This window comes from Squalius cephalus (assembly GCF_949319135.1).
Source record: "Squalius cephalus genome assembly, chromosome: 1".
NCBI lineage: Eukaryota > Metazoa > Chordata > Actinopteri > Cypriniformes > Leuciscidae > Squalius > Squalius cephalus.
Window position 1 is genome coordinate 61,805,339 of NC_137122.1, and position 20,025 is coordinate 61,825,363.

The following is a 20,025-nucleotide window of genomic DNA, read 5'->3' on the forward strand; positions in this document are numbered from 1 at the left end:
TCGTCCTGCCCGCCACAGTAAACATAATGAATGGCGACTGTAGAACGCAAAAGCCGAATTCCGGACATTTTGGGCGATCTCGAAATCACGGGCAAACTCGTCACGGAGACTCACTCGTAGCCTAGCCTTGCCTTGTTGTTTTCAACTGCAGTGCGGTCTCTTACCGGTAGGCGTGGCTTGGGCGTGGCCTCCTAGGGCAGCGAAGCAAGTGCATTCTGGGAGTTGTTGTCTTTCATCCACATAAACCAAAAATAAATTTTCTTGCTTTTCTCAGTCTAGAAAGCTCCAAATTCAAAAATAATTTCACATTTCTTCTACATAAATGACCCAATTTAAATACACATTCATCTTTCCTTACATACACCCTTATAAAAAAAAAAATCACAATATGGATTTTAGGCCATATCGCCCATCCCTAATTGATAGCCTATAGTAGTTGATAATAACATAGGCCTACCTAATGTTGCCTACGGACGGTAGCAGTACAGTAGTAACCTTTTACAGTCTATGAGTAGAACAGCTTTCTCAAGCAGTTTGTGATGCATTTTGGAAACAGGAGATGAGCCCCTGGTCTAATGCGCCACCTGGCTTGAGAAACCCGTTCTCAAAGACTTACTTTTATAGTCATTATTTGGGTAGCACACATATTCTGAATGCCTTCGGCAGAATTCAAATGAGCCATTTTAATCTAGATTAATCTAGATTAATTTCAAAATTAATCTAGATTAATTTCAAAATTAATCTAGATTAATCTAGATTAAAAAAATTAATCTGTGCCCACCTCTAATATATATATATATGTATGTATATATATAATGTATTTATTAAGTTAAAAAAATATTTATTTTATATTTTATTTTTAAATCATGAAACTTTATCAAAAAAAAACGTGTCCTGCATTTTCATGTCACTACCAAAACAGTGAATGTTGTAGTCCATTGGCTGAGACTGATTTTAACCACACCCCTACATTTTTGATCAGGAAATATTCCTGTGTCCCTCTCTCTCATGTGCTATATGGTGAGTAGATTGATCCCATCATTTTGAGGTAAATGTGTTCTAAAGTCTAAAAATCTGTGTGTAACTTTAAGGAATGTCACTACCAAACAACTTTTTTCTGCTATTGAGAAAACTTTTTTGGATTTTATTCCATAAAATTTAGTTGTTATATGTGTTCAACTGTTCTGACCAGTGATTGCTAACCATGTGCTGATTAGCATCTTCGAGCTAGGCTCAAAAGTATCTAAATTGTCACTACCAAAACATTCACAACCGAAACATGTCTTGAAGTTTCGGTTGTGACATTATTGTTTTGGTAGTGACAAAAAGGAACACATAATCCTTTATTTGGAGGAATAAACTACATTTTAGTACAGTTATGCAAATAATTACTATTGTAGTATGTGTTAGTAGCGTTTTAGTGTTTTAGTATGCAAGATTCTGTTAAAATTCTGTAATGTGATGAGGTTACAATTAGGGCTGGGCGATATATATCGTGAGATTGTTATGTGCATCTCGTCAGTAAAGCCGGTTAATTGATTAGTAGTAAATCGCCATCACCTGCTTTCAGATGAAGCGGCATTTACTACAAAGAGCCGTAGTTAACTGACAAGCTGAGCCATATCGCATTAATATTGCGGACGTATCGCCAGCGATAATTAATGCGATATGGCTCAGCTTGTCAGTTAACTACGGCTCTTTGTACACAGCAAAAACTCCAGTGTTAAATTAACACTCCTGGGAGAGTATATGAGTCCACACTCAAGAGTGTTAAAGTTAATGAGATAATTAAGTGATTAATTTAGTGATGATTGATCATTATTGAAGACACCTGATGTTAACAAGAAGACACCTGATGTTAACTGATGTTATTGAAGACACCTGATGTTAACATCAGAAGACACCTGATGTTAACTAACACCGGCTCAAAGTTGCAAGTGCGTATTTTCCGCTCATGGGCACCAGGGGGGTGCGAAACGACCACCATTCAACCCGAAATAAGTAATATAACCATTCCAATGACTCCGAAGCTGTTCAGTTAAGGTAAAAAAAAGTTACTTAGATCACCTTTAAAATATATATATATATATGTATATATATATATATATATATATATATATATATATATATATATATTTATAAGGTAGATGTAAACAAAATCTTAATAGGTCATTATAATAAATTAATAAATTTAATAAATTAATTAAATTAATAAATTCCTTCTTAATAAATTATTTAATATTGTGTTTCGGTAGTGACAAATTTGGGGAGAAGGAAAATATTCTAGCATTTTCTGAAAATACAATATGAGAATTAACTGCACAATTACTAGAGAAGCGTACCTTGGATATTATACAATTTGCATACATGCAAAATTTGTGGGAAAAAACAAAAAAAATTCAAGATGTTTCCAACTCTGACTTTGCACCAGTTCTGTAGAATGGCCCATGTATGAGGCGGCAATAACCTTTAAGCCTTTTACCCCCGACTATCCAGAGTATGGGTAAAAACTCATCAGGATGGGGCAAAAGGCCCCCAGTATTGATACAAATACTTTAGCAGTAAAGTAATGTATTTTGCATAATATCTAAGTTATTGCTTGTTCAAAACAATCACTTTAGTTCTGTTTATTTTAATAAATAAACAAAATGCATTTTTGTTTAATAATATACTGTCATTAAAATTAAAGGGGCATTCCACCCATTTGAACATTGTTTTTTATTTAAAGTGGGTCATATATGTAGTCGAAATGTAAAATAAATTTTGAATTTGGTGCCTTCGTGACCGAGGAAAGACAAAAAATAACCTTAGGACGCATTTGTATGAAAGACAACAACTCCCACAATGCACCACATTGCACAGCTCCGCAAGCCACTCCCACTAATCCAGAAAGCGCATATCTGCCTATAAGAGAAATCACTCCTCCGTCTACAAGGCTAGCTACCACCAGAGCTTGAAATTCATTTCACACAAAATGTCTAGTTAGTTGGCGAACTCATTAGTGCATTACTCCTCGTTTGTATTTCTTTCGAAAAGGTGAATTATTGCATGGTACCTGGATGTTCAGTCAGAACATATGCGGTGCGAAACTAGGATAGTTCTCAACACAAACGTCTGTGTCCTCGTCTGATTCAGAGATTTCGTCCAGGAGAAATTGTCATCGTTGAAATTCTTTGCCGCAGACGGACTCTATCTCTGTGTTCGTAGCGGTTCGTAGTTGCATAGTGAGATCACCGGCGCCACCAGTCCGCCCTAACTCGAGCCAGTCCGGGCTCCTCGTCCTCGTCAGGCAGGTCTTCTGCCTCGGCTGCTCTTCGCTATAATGCGGCTTGTAAAGGTAGCCACAAACACCTGATTCAAGCATTAGACTTCCGAAATCCTCTTCTTCTATATCATATTGAGTACTCTCCTCCTCTATTGTCATAACTTTACATCTGTCTCCACAGTGCCTGTTAGCTTAGCTTCAAACAACATGGAGGATATTGCTTTCAGTTTCAGAGAGTAAAGTCCCACCCACTGATCTGTAATAGGTCTGTAGCGTGAGCAGGTCCCGCCCCCTGGGAAAGATGAGGAACGAGTGTCTGTAGTCTCAACAGAAATCCCCCCGTTACACTTCCTCCTACAATGACGCAAAATTAAGATTTTTGCGTCATTGTAGGAGGAAGTGTAAGAGGTAAATAACGGATTTCTACCGTCTCAGGGGAAAATGAGAGAGTGTTGCACGACCATTCAATAGTATGACTGGGTTTCTAACAATGCAAAGCTTAATGCAAATGGGTGGAGTGTCCCTTTAACGGCGTTAACACAAACCCATTTTAACGGCGTCTTTTTTTATCGCGCGATTAATGCCTAGCAAACTTTGCAGTTTTTTTTTCACATGCTTTTGCAACAAATAGTAACGTTAGTAAAACTACAACACCACCGGATCTAGCTAGACCGGAAACAAAACAACAGGCACACCGCACACACTTGTTTGGGCTTGCGAGCCGGCCAAAGAGTGGACGAGAAGCTGCGTCTAGGACAACTTGTATCACACATCGGACGCGCACTTTCTCAGTTTATGGCCAGCAATAAAAACGCTGAATGGCGCCGCCGGTGTGTGTACACTCATAGAGAATAATGTGTTCGACTTTAAATACTAGACGCTGCGCTGCGCTTCTCGTCCAGTGTGCGACCCCCTTTAATGTTACGTTTTGAGTGGATGAATGATGAGCGCGAGATGCCGAAATGGATGCCAATAAGATTCTGACTGGAAAGTTTAATTTAAAAAAAGTGGCCAAATGGTTCAATTGACAAGACCAAAGTGATCTGTGTGTTTTGTCGTTGTGAACTGAGCTATCATCGCAGCACATACCACTTGGTGGCCAAGCACACACACAGCTGATGCGAATTCTCCGCCCCCTCGTCAATATCAGGACCTCGTCAGTATTTCTTTCACCCTTTTATTGATGGACAGTGTTACATTGTGTGAGAGATTATTTGCTCCAAGTGAGAATGTTAGTGTGAAATTGAACACTACAGTATATGCCAATATTGTTTTCAATAAAAAACATTTGCACAAAGCAAGCCGATCCACTTTTCCATGTTGATAAGAGCATTAAAATGAGAAAAAATAATGGGACAAAAAGAAATCAAGAGACATTTAAAATAGATAAAAATGTGCGATTAATTGCGGTTTATCGCGAGTTAACTATGACATTAATGCGATTAATCGCAATTAAATATTTTAATCGTTTGACAGCACTAATTATTATTATATTATATTATAATAATCGCCCCTAAAAACTAGGCTACAACACTGGCAATAACACACACAAACACAAGTGTGTGTATGGCCGCACAAATAGTTGTTAAAATAAAGGGTAAAAAGGCTATATAAATATGTACTCAAATTTAATATATTTCAATGATAGTCTTAGAATCCAGATAACTAGTTAGCCTCATTCGCCTCTTACCTGGCGACCCTATTCTTAAACAGACTGGAAAATTACATATCCAGACTTAAACTTAATCTTAAACTTAAAAGACAGAACTTAATCTGCTGCTTTACATTTATTTTTCTTTTCTATTAGGCTAATATAAAATCTGTGCCTGGGCACCTAAAACTGAAAATGTGGTAAATCCAACCAAGTTGTCTTTCAAATTTGTCTCAAACTCAAACTGTAATATAGACTATGCAATTATCAGACACAGATATTACCTGTGTGACGTGATAACTAAGAAAACTAAGTGAAGACTCAAGTGCAGAAAGAATGATTTATTAACAAAAGAACAAAGTAAAACAAACACCCACGAGGGGGAAAACCATATATAAACAACAACTACAAAATGAACATACCACTGGGTCACAGGAGACATAAACAATACAACGATCCAACAAAGACTGCAAAACAAAGGAGCTTATAAAAGGGACAAATCAGGCAGATAGTGAGGGAACAACAGGTGGGACAAATGAAACCAATAATGAGATAACAAGGAGGGTGGGGTCAAAACAGAGACAGGAACACAAACACCACATGTGCTACACGAGACAGGACAGGCATGTGACAACCTGTCACTCTCACTGTCATCCTTTCTTGCCCTCTTTGCAAAAAAAGCTGTGATTTTTTTTCCCACGACTGGCTTTCATTGTTTTGAAAGATAAAATCCTTTTTTGATAGACCTGATAATTATTTTAGTATAATCATATAAATTAAAAAGTAGCATTAAAAACTTAGCGTTAAGATGTGTAATAGTGTAATTTTTTACCATATAAAATTAGCAGCTAGCTAGCAACAGCTTGATTTGTGCTTTGATCTAGTTTCATCTCACTCCAGTCTAACTTTAAACTAAATGATTTTATAGGTAATTTACTACACATTGTCATAGGCCTATACATACTGTGGATTATTAAGGCTAAATTTTACTAAACACTCTTGCTAAATGAGGTAAGCACACTTACTTTCTCATTTCAGATGTGTATGTTCTTCTAAGTAATGATTTGTTATACACCAGTTCAGACACTGACGGGCAGACCAATTGACCTATGGCTAAGCCACGCCCCCCCACTCACTCGGACAAAGTCAACATTGGGTAACAGGCAGCTGTCACAGTAGGAGACATTTCACAGGAGGCAACTGATGATTTTTGGAGACAGAAAGATTATATATCATCTCAAAGTCACCAAAAGGGCCTTAACTATGCATTGGAGGGTTATATTAATCATTTTATTTTGAGAAGGTCGATGAAAAGCTTCAGCTCCAGACAAAGATTTAACGTTACAGGTCAGTGTGTAAACGTTATAGTTTGGTGCTATTTCGCTTCAAACGCTCGCTTTATACGCGCGTCCTATTCGTTTTGGACGCGCAAATGGATTCAAAATGTTCAAGCGTCGAAGTAGACGCGATACGCGCGAATTTGACGCTCTATTCGCGTTTGGTGTGAACGCAGAAAATGAACATTATAATGAATCGGCTCAAAGGAGTCATTAGGTCGCGAATCGGACTTTAGCGGACATGTTGTGTGGGAATCCTGGCTGTTAGGACATCACGAAAGATTTGTCAACACACACACACACAAAAAACACTTCAAACTGGATAGATTTTTTAAAGTTATGTCAGCTGCATGTGTGGAATGCTTGTCACAAGTTGTAAGAGAAAATAAGGCAACTTTTTTTGACTGCAATTCACACCCAAGCGGCAACCTCCCCGTCTCTCTCTTGAAACCAACACGGAAGTGAGTTAAACTGCAATTCATTGACTGGCCGCTTGGGCTGGCTGCAGAAGTGAGTCAAATCTGTATCTCCCCCATGTTAAAATTACCAACTTTACAGCAGAAAAAAACATGTTTACAGCCTGGATTTCTATGTGGCTTTGGTCTATACAGCTAATTTTGCCCTTCATAACAACTGTGTGGGGGTGCATTTTTTTATAACTCATTTGTTTAGTTGATTAATATTTAAATGTAAGGGTGTGGCCACTTGAGTGACAGGTGGGTTGTCGCTGATGTCAATGCTAGCCGTTTGTCTGCTGTTACTAGCCGTCACTTCACCTCAGCAAATGTTAGCTGCTGAACTTACCTTCTCTGCACTGTTTGTGCTTTTTTTCGGGATTATTTCATACAATTTAATACACCCATTACTTGGGTACAAAGCCCACGGCTTTGGATTCCGTCGTTGTCGGCGAGTATCGTTCGAGAGAACAACCAGCGCTGTATTTCAGTTGTTTTCCTCTGTGAACATGCACTAATGGATGTCTGACAATTTCGTTGCTTTTTGGAGTTGTCAAATTTAAAAACGTCAATAAAGGCTCGTTCGTTCTGCTCTCACGGAACAGATAGATTATAATATGTTTATGCCGTCAGATGAAATCCTGCAGGCGTCGGCGCTTTCTCCGTCCGTGCTATAAATGCACATCCATGAATGAGCGCGGATTTTCTAGCGCATTTACTTGCACTTCAAAGGCAATATATCTATGGTTTAACCCATTTGAGAGGTGGCCAAAATCAGATTTTAAAATGGACTGAATAAGCTCTCTATGAACTTGAGCGATGCCGCGCTGACGGACCATAAGAAAGAGTGACTGACATGTGCACATAAATCACTGTCACACACACACTCTCGAAGTAATATTAGTGCATAATACATTTTCAACTAGCTGAATAGTACAGAATCACAATACACAGTCTCACTTGTAGCCATGTCTTTTAACTATTATAATATTTCGAAGGGCAAAAATAGGAACTTTTAATTGGCTTTACATAATCAGATAACTCGATCACGTCGAGGCTCGAGCTAGTGATTTCAGATAGCCAGGCTCATATCTATGGCCAGGTTCCTCAGCTCCACCAAAGCCCGTCACGCTTTGCCCATTTTCTGTTATCCGGGAGTGACGCAAGGCCAAGATGGCGACGGCCGGCTCCACCTACTTTAGGCTTCAAAAATGCTCTTCAGAAACCTACGGGTGACGTCACGGACACTACATCCATTTTTTTTACAGTCTATGTTCACACCCAGCGCTAATTCAGCAAAAATATTCTCCGAATGCACCACGTGAAACATGGATTCGGTCTTCCGACCTTTAGGATCAGTTGATTTTGATGCGAGGGAGAGAGCAAAGACAGAACTGAAGACGGAGAGTGCCCGCGCGGGGGTGGGGCGCTGTGATCGTTCTCTCCGTCACTCCGTCAGTAGCCTGCTTCACTCACAAAACCCAATACAGATCAAATAAGGCTTTGGCGGGACAAAAAATCGTTTTGGCGGCCGCCAAAAAAATTTCAATGTAGGAAAAACCCTGAGTATGTTTTTCTGGCTGCCTCTGGAATCTCGCTTTCTATTCAGAGCCATTTACTCTTTATGCATAGTGTATGACTGCAGAAAAAATACATGTTTTTATTGAATATTGATGGATCAATAGATTTTGTGGGAAAATAAATCATTAAAGTGGTTTGTTTTGGTAAAAAATCTTATACATGTATGAGGCTGGCGGCAATAACTTTTAAGCATTTTACCCCCGACTATACAGAGTCTGGGTTAAAAAATAAATAAATAAATAAATAAACCTTATTGCCACATCATATAAGATTTAAAAGACTCACCAGGATGGGGCAAAAGGCCCCCAGTATCGATACAAATACTTTAGCAATAAAGTAATGTGCTTTGCATAATATCTAAGTTAGTTTGTTCAAAACAATCACTTTAGTTCTGTTTATTTTAATAAATAAAGGAAATGCATTTTTGTTTAATAATATACTATGGAAGTAAAATAATGTCAAATGTTTTTGAAACAAAAAGCCTGTTGAATTGCACTACTTGAAAAAAAAATAGGCATTGCATTAACCATGCTTGCATTTTAATGCATTGTATTTTTAGGGCTTGCATTTTTATGGGCTGAAATTCAACATGGTTGAATATTTAAGCTGTGAATATTTCAGTTAAAAACAATTCAAACACATTTTCATTATTAAAAATTCAATAATCCATATTCACCTTTTTATATTTCACTTCCAAAATATTCAAACTGTTTAAAAATACAACCTATAATATTCAACAGGCAATTTTCAGTCCTTTTTTATTTCGCTTTGCAAATTCGCTTCCACAAATTCAGTGGTTCAAATTCGACAGTAAATTCAACAGAACTGCAGGAAAAGCAGTAGATTGCCGAACATACTCTCCATCTGCTGTTAGTCAACCTCACCAGCAGGAGGTGCAAAAGCGCGTGTTGTTGACGAAGACCAGCAACAGTTAGATCAAGCCATTCATTCATAAAATGAAAATGATTATCTGTGTCAGTATGCGGAAAAGATGATAAAGACACAAAAGCTGTGTTTGTTTCATTCAATAACTTCATTGTTACTTTCCCTGTGTAGCCTACATGTTATCAGCTTTCTCTTCCATGAACAGGATTATAATCAGTTTCCCTCAATACCTCATACTCAAGGATTCCCCTTCCGTCGGGACAAAACGCTTAACGTAGCTTATGGACTAATACAGTGATATGAAAGACCAAACTCGCACCTTATTGGGGATGTAGGATGTAGGCTACTAGGCTATATAGCTTAATGGACTAATGCAAAATGGACTAAGAATATGAACGTAACGCGCAAAGTTTCATGCAGAGCGTTTCGTGATATACTGGCATAAAATCAACACTTGATCAATACTAACACTTTCTCTTCTCTTCTCTTCTCTTCTCTTCTCTTCTCTTCTCTTCTCTCTCTCTCTCTCTCTATATATATATATATATATATATATATAGATATAAATTAGTATAGTATAGTAGGCTATGCCTACGTGTATTGCATTAGCTTAAACTGGGAAGAATAGCACTTTCATATTGTTGTCCTCCTATTGTTAGTTTAACTGTAAATCGCTTTGGATAAAAGCGTCTGCTAAATAAATGACTAAATGTAAAATTGGCTTGACATTGGACATTCGCACGTTTAGGGACCGTCTCAAAAGTTGCATACAACATTGGCATACAAGTTTCTAACTTCAATAGCACACTTAAATTTATTTGAATAAATATCAAAAATCCAAAGGGTGCGCATTATGCCTGACACTAAATGAACACTTTACAGTTGGTTTTATGACTGTAAGTCGTTCTATTCAAATGCTATTGAAGTTAGAAACGTGTATAACAAAGTCCTATACACTTAAATGTGCAAATGTTTGTTGGAAACATGGGTAAATCAAATCTGTGCGGGAACAGAACCTTGAGGATCTCCATGAAATATATTAAGAAGACAGTTTTTACATTTTTCAGATTTTTATATTTATTTTAACAGAGGTTTTTGTGTTTCTGTCTTCTTGATGTGTTTTCAGTGGTGGCAGAGCTGACCAGATCAGAGATGTGTCCTGTCAGACCAGCTCATCCTCCTCCTGTCAGAAACACATCAGTCATCATGACACAGAAGCAGCCCTGCAGCTCGATTCTCACCAGCCAGTGCATGATGATCTGCCGAGAGTCAAAGACCAGCACAAAACCAGCATGAAGAACAAGTATGAGAGCTTATTTGAGGGAATCAAACTACAAGAGAATCAGACCCTCCTGAACAGGATTTACACACAGCTGTACATCATAGAGGGAGAGAGTGAAGGAGTGAATGAAGAACATGAGGTGCTACAGATGGAGAAAAGTTACAAGACCCTCCAAGACACTCCAATCAACTGCAATGACATCTTTGATCCTTCACCTGAACTAGTATATGAGGAGAAGAGAAGAGAGAAGAAAGACAAAATCAAGACTGTTCTTACTAAAGGCATCGCTGGAATTGGAAAAACCGTCTCTGTGCAGAAGTTCATTCTGGACTGGGCCGAGGGAAAAGCCTATCAGGATGTAGATTTCATGTTTGTTCTTCCATTTAGAGAGCTGAACTTGATTAAAGATCACCAGTACAGTCTTCACAGACTTCTGCTGGACTTTCATCCTGAACTTCAAGATCTGGACTCAAAGATTTATGATAAATGTACAGTTGTGTTCATCTTTGATGGTCTGGATGAAAGCAGAATTACACTGAAGTTTTCAGACAGTGAGAAAGTTTCTGATGTGACTGAGTCTTCATCAGTGGGTGTGTTGATGTCAAACCTCATGAAAGGAGATCTGCTTCCCTCTGCTCTCATCTGGATCACCACCAGACCAGCTGCAGCCAATCAGATCCCATCTAACTACATCAACCGTGTGACAGAAATTCAGGGATTTAATGACCCTCAGAAGGAGGAATATTTCAGGAAGAGAATCAGTGATGTGGATCAAGCCAGCAGAATCATCTCTCACATCAGAAGAGCAAGAAGCCTCCACATCATGTGCCACATACCCGTCTTCTGCTGGATCTCAGCCACTGTGCTTCAAAACATCCTGAAACATCTCAGTACAGAAATCCCTCAAACTCTGACTGAAATGTACATACACTTCCTCCTCATTCAAACTAGTATGAGAAACCAGAAGTATGAAGAGAGAGATCCAGAGAAACTCCTGCAGTCCAACAGAGAAGTGATTATGAAACTTGCTGAACTGGCTTTCAATCAGCTGATGAAGGGCAATGTGATGTTCTATGAGGAGGACCTGATTGAGAGCGGCATAGACGTCACTGACGCCTCAGTGTATTCTGGGATTTGCACTGAGATCTTTAGGGCGGAATCTGTGATTTATCACAGGAAGGTTTACAGCTTTGTACATCTCAGCTTTCAGGAGTTTTTTGCAGCACTGTATGTGTTTCTCTGTTATTTACACAAGAACAGTGAAGTTATGAAAATGTTCCTGACAGGAAAGTCCAGAACTTTCAAGTTGCTCTCAAGTAAGACTGTTTCTCTGGATGTGTTTCTGAAGGGAGCAATGAATAAAGCCTTGAAGAGTAAAAATGGACACCTGGATCTTTTCCTTCGATTCCTTCATGGCATCTCACTGGAGTCCAATCAGAGACTCTTAAAGGATCTGCTGATTCACACAAAGAACAACCCAAAGAGCATCAAGAAAATAATCCAAAACCTTAAAAAACACGAAAACACAGAAAGTCCAAAAGACAATGTCAGCCCTGAAAGATGGATGAATCTGTGTCACTGCTTGATTGAGATGAAGGATAGTTCTCTTGTTGACGAAATGCAGGCATTTTTACAATCTCGAACAAGTAACCAAAACCTTTCTCTTGCACAATGTTCAACTTTGGCAAACATGATCTTGATGTCAGAAAAGGTGATGGATGAGTTTGACCTTAAAAAGTACAGCATCACTTCATCACAAGAGGGTCGAAGGAGACTGTTACCTGCTCTGAGGAACTGCAGAAAAGCTCTGTGAGTGTGAAAATATGAACATAATATCAACTGAATTGAAATATGAACATAATACCTCTCATGTAGGCTAATAGTTTAGCTGAATGCGCTTTAATTACTTTTTTATTTACATAAATTTGAAGTGTCTACAGATTAAAATATTTAAAATAATTATTTTAATTTGTAATTATAATTGAAATCCAAGTAATTACATTTCTGAAGTTTTAAAAGCTGAATATCTTTTCAACCAATGAATTTACATGACTTGTCCATTGTTCATAATTTGCTGGATAAGGATTAAGCATTTTTAGAAAAATATATTAATTTTCCTGGTCTAGAAATCACACTTTTAAAATTAGGCTGCCTCATATATCTAGTTGCGGTGATGATGTATTAAAATAAGAAATATCTTGATTTAGGTCAGTGGTTTTCAATCCCAGCACTGTACATTTTTGATGTCTCTCTTATCTAACGCATATATTAGAGGTCTTGGAGTCTTTACTAACTAGCTGATGAGTTGAATTTGAAAATGTGCAGTGCTGTGTGTACTCCAGGAACAGGATTGACCAGAAACTGTCTCTGAGCCCACTAGTCCGGGCCTTAATGCTATGGTACTGTAACCGTGATAAGAGCACTGGAAATGTTATGTGATGGATGGCTTGAGTCCTTGTAGAGTAATTTACTACGGCTTAGAACACGGCTCAAACATTCAGAATCAAGGTCCAGAACTATCTGTTTTATAACTAATTATTGACATACTAGAGGGCTTTTCACACTTGAAATATACCCGAGGTCATTGTAAACCTTTACACTGATCATAATTTACCCGGGGTTAACAATTAATCCTTGGTATTTATAAACTGATGTTTCATGCTGTACACTCCTAAACCCTTGGTTAACGTTCTTATTTGCATATTTGTGGTGTTAGATTCATTGGGTCTCATTCATGAAACATTCGTAAATATACGAGTAAATATGTGAGTGATTTGCGCGTAAAGAGACATTCCCGAAAATTCTTCTCCTAATTCACAAATACTTCGTAAACGTCAGATTTGATAGTGAAATGTGTGTGTGGGTTAATGAATTCCAATCAGTCGTAAATGGGAGGCACGTGCACGCTCATTCGCAATTACCATAAATCCCACCCATTAAAACCGACTGAGAACTATATATGGGGATCATATTATGACACCAAACGAAGGTTTTTAACATGTCTTCTCAAAAGCGAATGAAGAAGATAAATTCCTCAGATGCAGAAATTAAAGTTTTATTATCAGAAGTTCATTCAAAACGCCACATTTTATTTTCAAGCGTAGTGGCGTATCAGGTCTTAAAAAAATGATTTTTTAGGTAATAATGCTTTTACCTAAATGCTTTAGGTAAAAATGCTTGGCAGCATATTACAGATGCAGTTAATGGAGTTTCATCTGTTAATCGAACAGTCCCAGAAGTGAAAAGAAAATGGTTCAACATGAAGCTTGACTGCAACACTTGTGACTTGCGGACTTGTAAAAAAAAAACAAAAAAAACAAAAAAAAAACAATGCGGACTTGTGTTCCGTTTTCAGATGCTATTACTGGCTCTCGTCATAAAAGTAAAAAGAAAAACCGTATGTAATTACTATATATAATATTTTTTCAAAATGCTGTGTAAATATGTACCTGATTAAGCTCAATTAAAATGCAGGCTTATTAATGAGCAAAACGTTCGGATGTTAAACACACTATTTACGCGTGGCTGGGAGCAGGTGTAGATTTCTTTCGTACCAACTAACATTTGGAAAATACGAACATTTTAATGAATCCGAAAATTAACGCCAAAACCACTTTACACACGATTTACACAAAAATTCGTTCTGCTCGTGTTTCATGTATGAGACCCATTGATTGGACGAATGCTGCATGCAACCTGTTTACATGAAGGCTCTTGCATTGCACATCCTCATATTATATTGCTAAGTACTATCAAGTTTTTTTTCTCTATATGGACTTTTTGGACAGTAAAGTTAATAACGAAAAGGTCTCTTCTTCACTCCAATTGACGAGTTTTCTGTTGCCATTTAAAATGTTTCCCTTTAAACGCTGAAATAACTGTTTACAACGCTCATGGTGCATCCGCAATTGCGTACTGTCGAGTAGGCACTACATTTGAATTAGAACATCCTTCCTGACCGTTAAAAATCTATGTTATATATGGTATGAATTAGGGCTGCACGATATTAGAAAAAACTTACATTGCGATATTTAGTTTTTCTCCGATATTGCAATGTATAAATAAACAATTTCACCAGTTGATTTGAATAGCTCTATTTGAATAGAATTAATCAGTCTAGAATAATACGGGTGATTTTGTAGGGAAGTGAATCTGCATAGAAAATAATCATTTATGAGCATAGAAAAATACAATAGAAGAAAGATACAATTGAAATGAGCTTTGTTTTTCAGGTAAATCTAACAGTATTCAGGTACAGAAATTGAATAACAGTCTTCAATGTATAAATAAAATATAACTAATATAATTGATTACCGTAATTAATACAATTTATTTTTGTTAAAGCTACAAAAGTCATTTTCTCTTTCTTTTTTGTTGTTTGATCACCATTGGTATCACAAACAGCTGCGGGTACATTAAGCTGCTGTCCCTTTAAGACGAATGCCCAGACCTAATATAAATGACACGCATCTGTTTTCTTTCTCAATTGTTTACAGCACACAACCGACTGTGTTTACGAGGATACTCGCAAAGACAGACATTTTAACCTAATTTTACGTGCACGTGTCCGTTTAAGCTTGGAAAAAAGAGAAAGGGAACTGAATTCGGTGTTCACATGCTGTCTGCGTTGCTTTGTGTGTGCGCACAGAGAACAGCATGCGAGTCCTCTTGCGCTTGATGCCTGACTCGACTTAAAAAAACTTGTACATTATAAACTTTTACTCTATGATGGTTAAATTTAGCAAATAATCCAAGGCTATCCATCAATCCATGACTATCGCGGATGCGCACATTCCAATATCGATGCTGAAACGATACATTGTGTAGCCCTAGTATGAATGTGTTTAGTATGAATGGAATCTGGACGTACTACATCCGCTATGTTGTCATTATTATATGATCTACAAGCCTCAGTTACGTCACTTCACTGCCATTCATAAAACCTCTTCCTTGGCCTCATGGGATAGTAAAGTGTCCAGCGTATGCGCACTTCAGTATCTTGCCAGAAGTTTTAGGTTATCCGGCAACTTTTTCACAGACTGTTTTTCAAATACTATGTATTCAGACATACTGCTCTGAACGTACAGTTTTTCGCATTCTATATATTTAATTATATTGTAGTTAATTTATTGGGTCCGATTCCACCTTTGTCGAGTCCGAGTCAAATCCAAGTCCTTAACAATCGAGTCCAAGTCCGAGTCTAAAGAGGACCAAGTCGGACTTGAGTCTGAGTCCTTAACGTCCGAGTCGAGTCCGGCCGAGTCCACAAAGATTTAAATAATTTGAAATTGACCTTTAACAAAGACCCGCCCCTCTTAGTTACTGTTGCTACGTCCGACAAGCCATTCCGCTCTCATGCCACACATCATGTTCTCACACAGTGAAAAATATATTGCAGAGAAAAGAGGACACTGACAATGCGCCAACATACAAGACAGAGCAGGTTACTTTTGGTGTGAAAAAAAGTCTTTCAAACATGACTGACACTTTAATGTGAAGCGCCTCAGTTCAAGCAGCACGTGAACTGATAATCTCTTCTAGTTATAGCACAAATTAAACATGAATGAACATCAAAACTGCAAAAAGAAATCAATACACCATTTTTCAAGTTCAAGTCCACTAATCTACTAACTGGTTTGGTTTGTTTGTTAGACAAAAATGGTGGATATCTGCATTATGATTGGTCAGGTCGACTCTCAATCAAATTCCGGTGAAAGGTCTCAACACTGAGCTCTTAAATTAATATTTTAACCCTTACAAAATGATTGCAGTGTATAGCTGCAGTCATACGTTTACCTATTATACATCTTTCAGAATCTGCAAGGTAATGCTGAAGAATGCAACACGATGCATTAAGAGCTAGGGGCAAACTTTTGAGCAAGGTGATGTTTAAATTTGATGGTGATGTTTAAATTTTCTTATTTTTTTTACATGCTAATATCTTATTTAGCCTCTGAAGGGCAGGACTAAATTAATTAATTAACTTTTAAACAAAATAAGAACAATTTACACGAACGCTAAAGTTCAAAAGTTGAACCCCCTGGCTCTTAACGGATGCTTCCTTCTTGAGCATCACTAAATGTCTGCAGCGTTTGTAATAGTTGTGTACGAGTCTCTCAGTTGTCACCAGTGTGAAAAAATGGATCTCACAATCATAGTCACTGCTATTAAGGAGTCAAATATGCAGAAGGTGCTGGAAAAGCAAAGAATGTGCAGGAACTGGGGGATTTTTTTCTAAAGACCATTGGGCAGTTTAACTGTTCGGGACAAACAAGGGACTCATGAACAACCATTACAAAAAACAAAACAAAACAAAAACAGTTGTGGATCATTCAGGTAATGACACACAATATTAAAAATCAAGCCTATGTAATTTGTCTTGTATTTTGTATTTGTATTTTGTCTTGTGGACTAGGCTATTGAACATCTGTTATGTGAAAAAGCTTTTTCAGGGCAGTACTAAATAGAATCAATGTTTTTATGATCCTTCTTATTAAAAAAATAAATAAAAATAACTATTTCTATAACGTTCTGTTACATTCTGCAAGGTGTTTTGTAAACATGACTAAAGTGTAAATGTAACAAAAATCATAACATTATTAGAAGCCATATTGTTGCTATGGTTACTATGTCAATCATCGCAATTTCATGTCTCACAGGACTCAAATTTAGCGGATTCACTCCCACATTTAAATGCAGTTATCACTTACAGTGTGAACGTAACCACTGGTCCTCTAGAAGCATGAAAAACAAAACTATTATTTAGATCGTCAATAGGGCTCCCCTTTAAGCCATCACTTACTTACTGCGTTCTGCACTTTCACTAAAACTCTCGTCAGAAACACTGAAGTTGTCTGCACAAACCACATTTTTTCACAAACAACACATAAACGTCATTATCTCAGAACTACAAACGTTTACATACATGCTGCTGACATATTATTGTAACAGAGTTTGTGCTGAATACAGTGTAATCAGACTTTAGCCATGAAAATGTCACAAGTAACAGAAATAAGCACAAATGTCAGAGCATGTCAGAACACCTCCAGGCCCAGAAAACATCCCATCTTGTATGCCGCCAAGAGAAATCTGGTTACCGTACACACGCAACATCTAACAGCTGGTGCATCAGACAGTTTGAGTAAAAATTGATGAAACGGCTGTGCTTCAGCAACAACAACATCATACCTTGTTTCTTTAAAACAGCTAAAAAACAATGTTATTTGCATATCGAGCGGAATCAAAGCAACCTCGGCATCCGTTTTCAGGCCTTGGTAGCACTTTATTTTAGAGTCCTTTTCCTCTTGTACATACTATGTACTTATTACATAAACTAATTAATATGTTATAATAGTAATTACAATAACTGGGTACTAACTAGGTACTAACCATGAACCTACCCCTAAACCTAACCTTAACCCATGCAGTTACCTTATATTACCCAGTACTTTCTAGAGTAAGTAGACTGTAAGAACATGTAAGTGCATGTAATGTAAAATAAAAGTGCAAAAAAGTGCAAACCAGGCCTTCCCGCTCTCTAACGTCTCTCCAGTATGCAAAAGCTTCTCAATTATTAACAAGCTCTTGACTGATCATAACATTTTAACAAGAGTCCTCTCTTTTTTCAGATTAACAGATTTAAACTAGTTAATATATTGATCATAAATGTATGAAAATATATTTTTATTCCATGAGGGTTATAACCAGAGTACTCCTTTTTTTTCAGATTAGCAGCCTGTAATCTAACTGATCAGCACTGTGAAGTTGTGGCTTCAGTTCTACAATCATCAAACTCCCTGAGAGAGCTGGACCTGAGTAACAATGACCTGCAGGATTCAGGACAGAAGCTACTCTGTGCTGGACTGAAGAGTCCAAACTGTCAACTCAACAAACTGAGGTTTGAGTTTGACTTTCATTCATTAATTAATGTTAATAATAATGTCTGCTTTATATAAATGTACACTACGGGGGGCTGTTGAATGCATGAATCTGATTGGTTGATGAATAGGGGTGGTTGAAAAAAATCAAACCTAGAGTTTTTAACTCAACAATTTGTTTTGACCAATTAGACTTTACATGTTTTCAGCATTGCACCCTTAAGTAATTAACTTTACACACAAACTCAACTCATTACTTTGTGTGGCAGAAACAACTCAACTGAGTGAAAGTAACTCAGGTGAATACACATTAGTGTAACATAGTAAATATTGTTTATATATTGTATATACTATATTGTAGTTTATTAACGCAATATATTATTTCATATATTTTTCAATATATTTGAAGTAGTTAATATATTGGTCATAAATGTATGAAAATATATTTTTATTCCATGAGGGTTATAACCAGAGTACTCCTTTTTTTTTCTTCAGAATAGCAGCCTGTAATCTAACTGATCAGCACTGTGAAGATGTGACTTCAGTTCTACAATCATCAAACTCACCCCTGAGAGAGCTGGACCTGAGTAACAATGACCTGCGGGATTCAGGAGTGAATCTGCTCTCTGCTGGACTGAAGAATCCAAACTGTCAACTCAACATTTTGAGGTACTTAGAAGTTTTATGTATATAGCACCTTTCTGTAGCTCAAGGTCGCTGTACATTGTACATTACAATACATTTACACATCCACACTGCAAACCCATTAGGATACATATAGCCACATTATCCAAAGTACGTGTTAAACAGATATGTTTTTTAGCTGAGTCTTGAAGGTAGCCATAGATGAGATATAACGAAGTGTAAGGGGTAGTGAATTCCATAATTTAGGAGCATTAACACTAAATGATCTTCCACCTACAGTGGAAAAAAAAAAAAAAAGTTCAGCTGATCTAAGTGATCATACTGTAATTCACATTATAAAGATTGAAGAATATATATCATTCATCTTTTTAAAATGCATCAGAACAGTACACTCATCACCATTTAAATAATCACCGGGCAGGGTGGTAGGAGTAAAGTAGATCAGATGGATATGGAGGTGCAAGACCATTTAATGCCTTAAATGGTAGAAGTAATATCTTAAAGTGAATACGTAATGCCCCGGGTATCCAGTGTTGAGCAGAGGAGTAACGTGAGCAGAATGTCTGGTCGATGTGAGAACATACTGTAATTGATTGATGCATGAATTAAGGTGTCAGCATCAGATTGAGAAGTTCGAAGATGTGCAATATTACGAAAATGGAAAAAAGAGTTTTTAACAACAGAAGAAATATGAGAGCAAAAAGAGCTGAGTCAAATACAACACCAATGTTACAGATGGATGAAGAAGGCTTAACATGAACCCCGTCAATATCAAAGGACCGGTCCATCCTTTTGACTGAGGCAGCAGAACCAATCATCAATATTTAAGTTGTGTTATTATTTAACTTGAGGAAATTCGGGGACATCCAATGCTTGATATCCCTGATACATGCAGTAAGTGAGTCGGGCAGGGAATGCTCTATTAGAGCTGGTGGTGAGGTAAATTTGAATGTCATCAGCATAGCAATGAAACTGAAGTCCATGCATGTATATGAGGTCACCAAGTAGATATAGATAAATGATGAACAGTAGTGGGCCAAGAACTGA

General features: G+C 37.4%; 1 protein-coding gene across 2 annotated transcripts in view; it reads left to right on the plus strand.

Moving 5' to 3' along the window:
* Positions 1-20,025, plus strand: part of LOC307171271 (protein NLRC3-like) — a 231,247-nt gene that overhangs the window by 30,593 nt on the left and 180,629 nt on the right. Inside the window, exons 3-5 of one of the 2 annotated variants that reach the window (XM_079892779.1) lie at positions 10,301-12,265; positions 18,183-18,353; positions 18,829-19,002. The exons of the other annotated variant lie outside the window; for it this stretch is intronic. Of the exons in view, the coding sequence (XP_079748905.1) occupies positions 10,301-12,265; positions 18,183-18,353; positions 18,829-19,002 (2,310 nt within the window). The remainder of the gene's footprint in view (positions 1-10,300; positions 12,266-18,182; positions 18,354-18,828; positions 19,003-20,025) is intronic. 2 annotated transcript variants of the gene reach the window in all.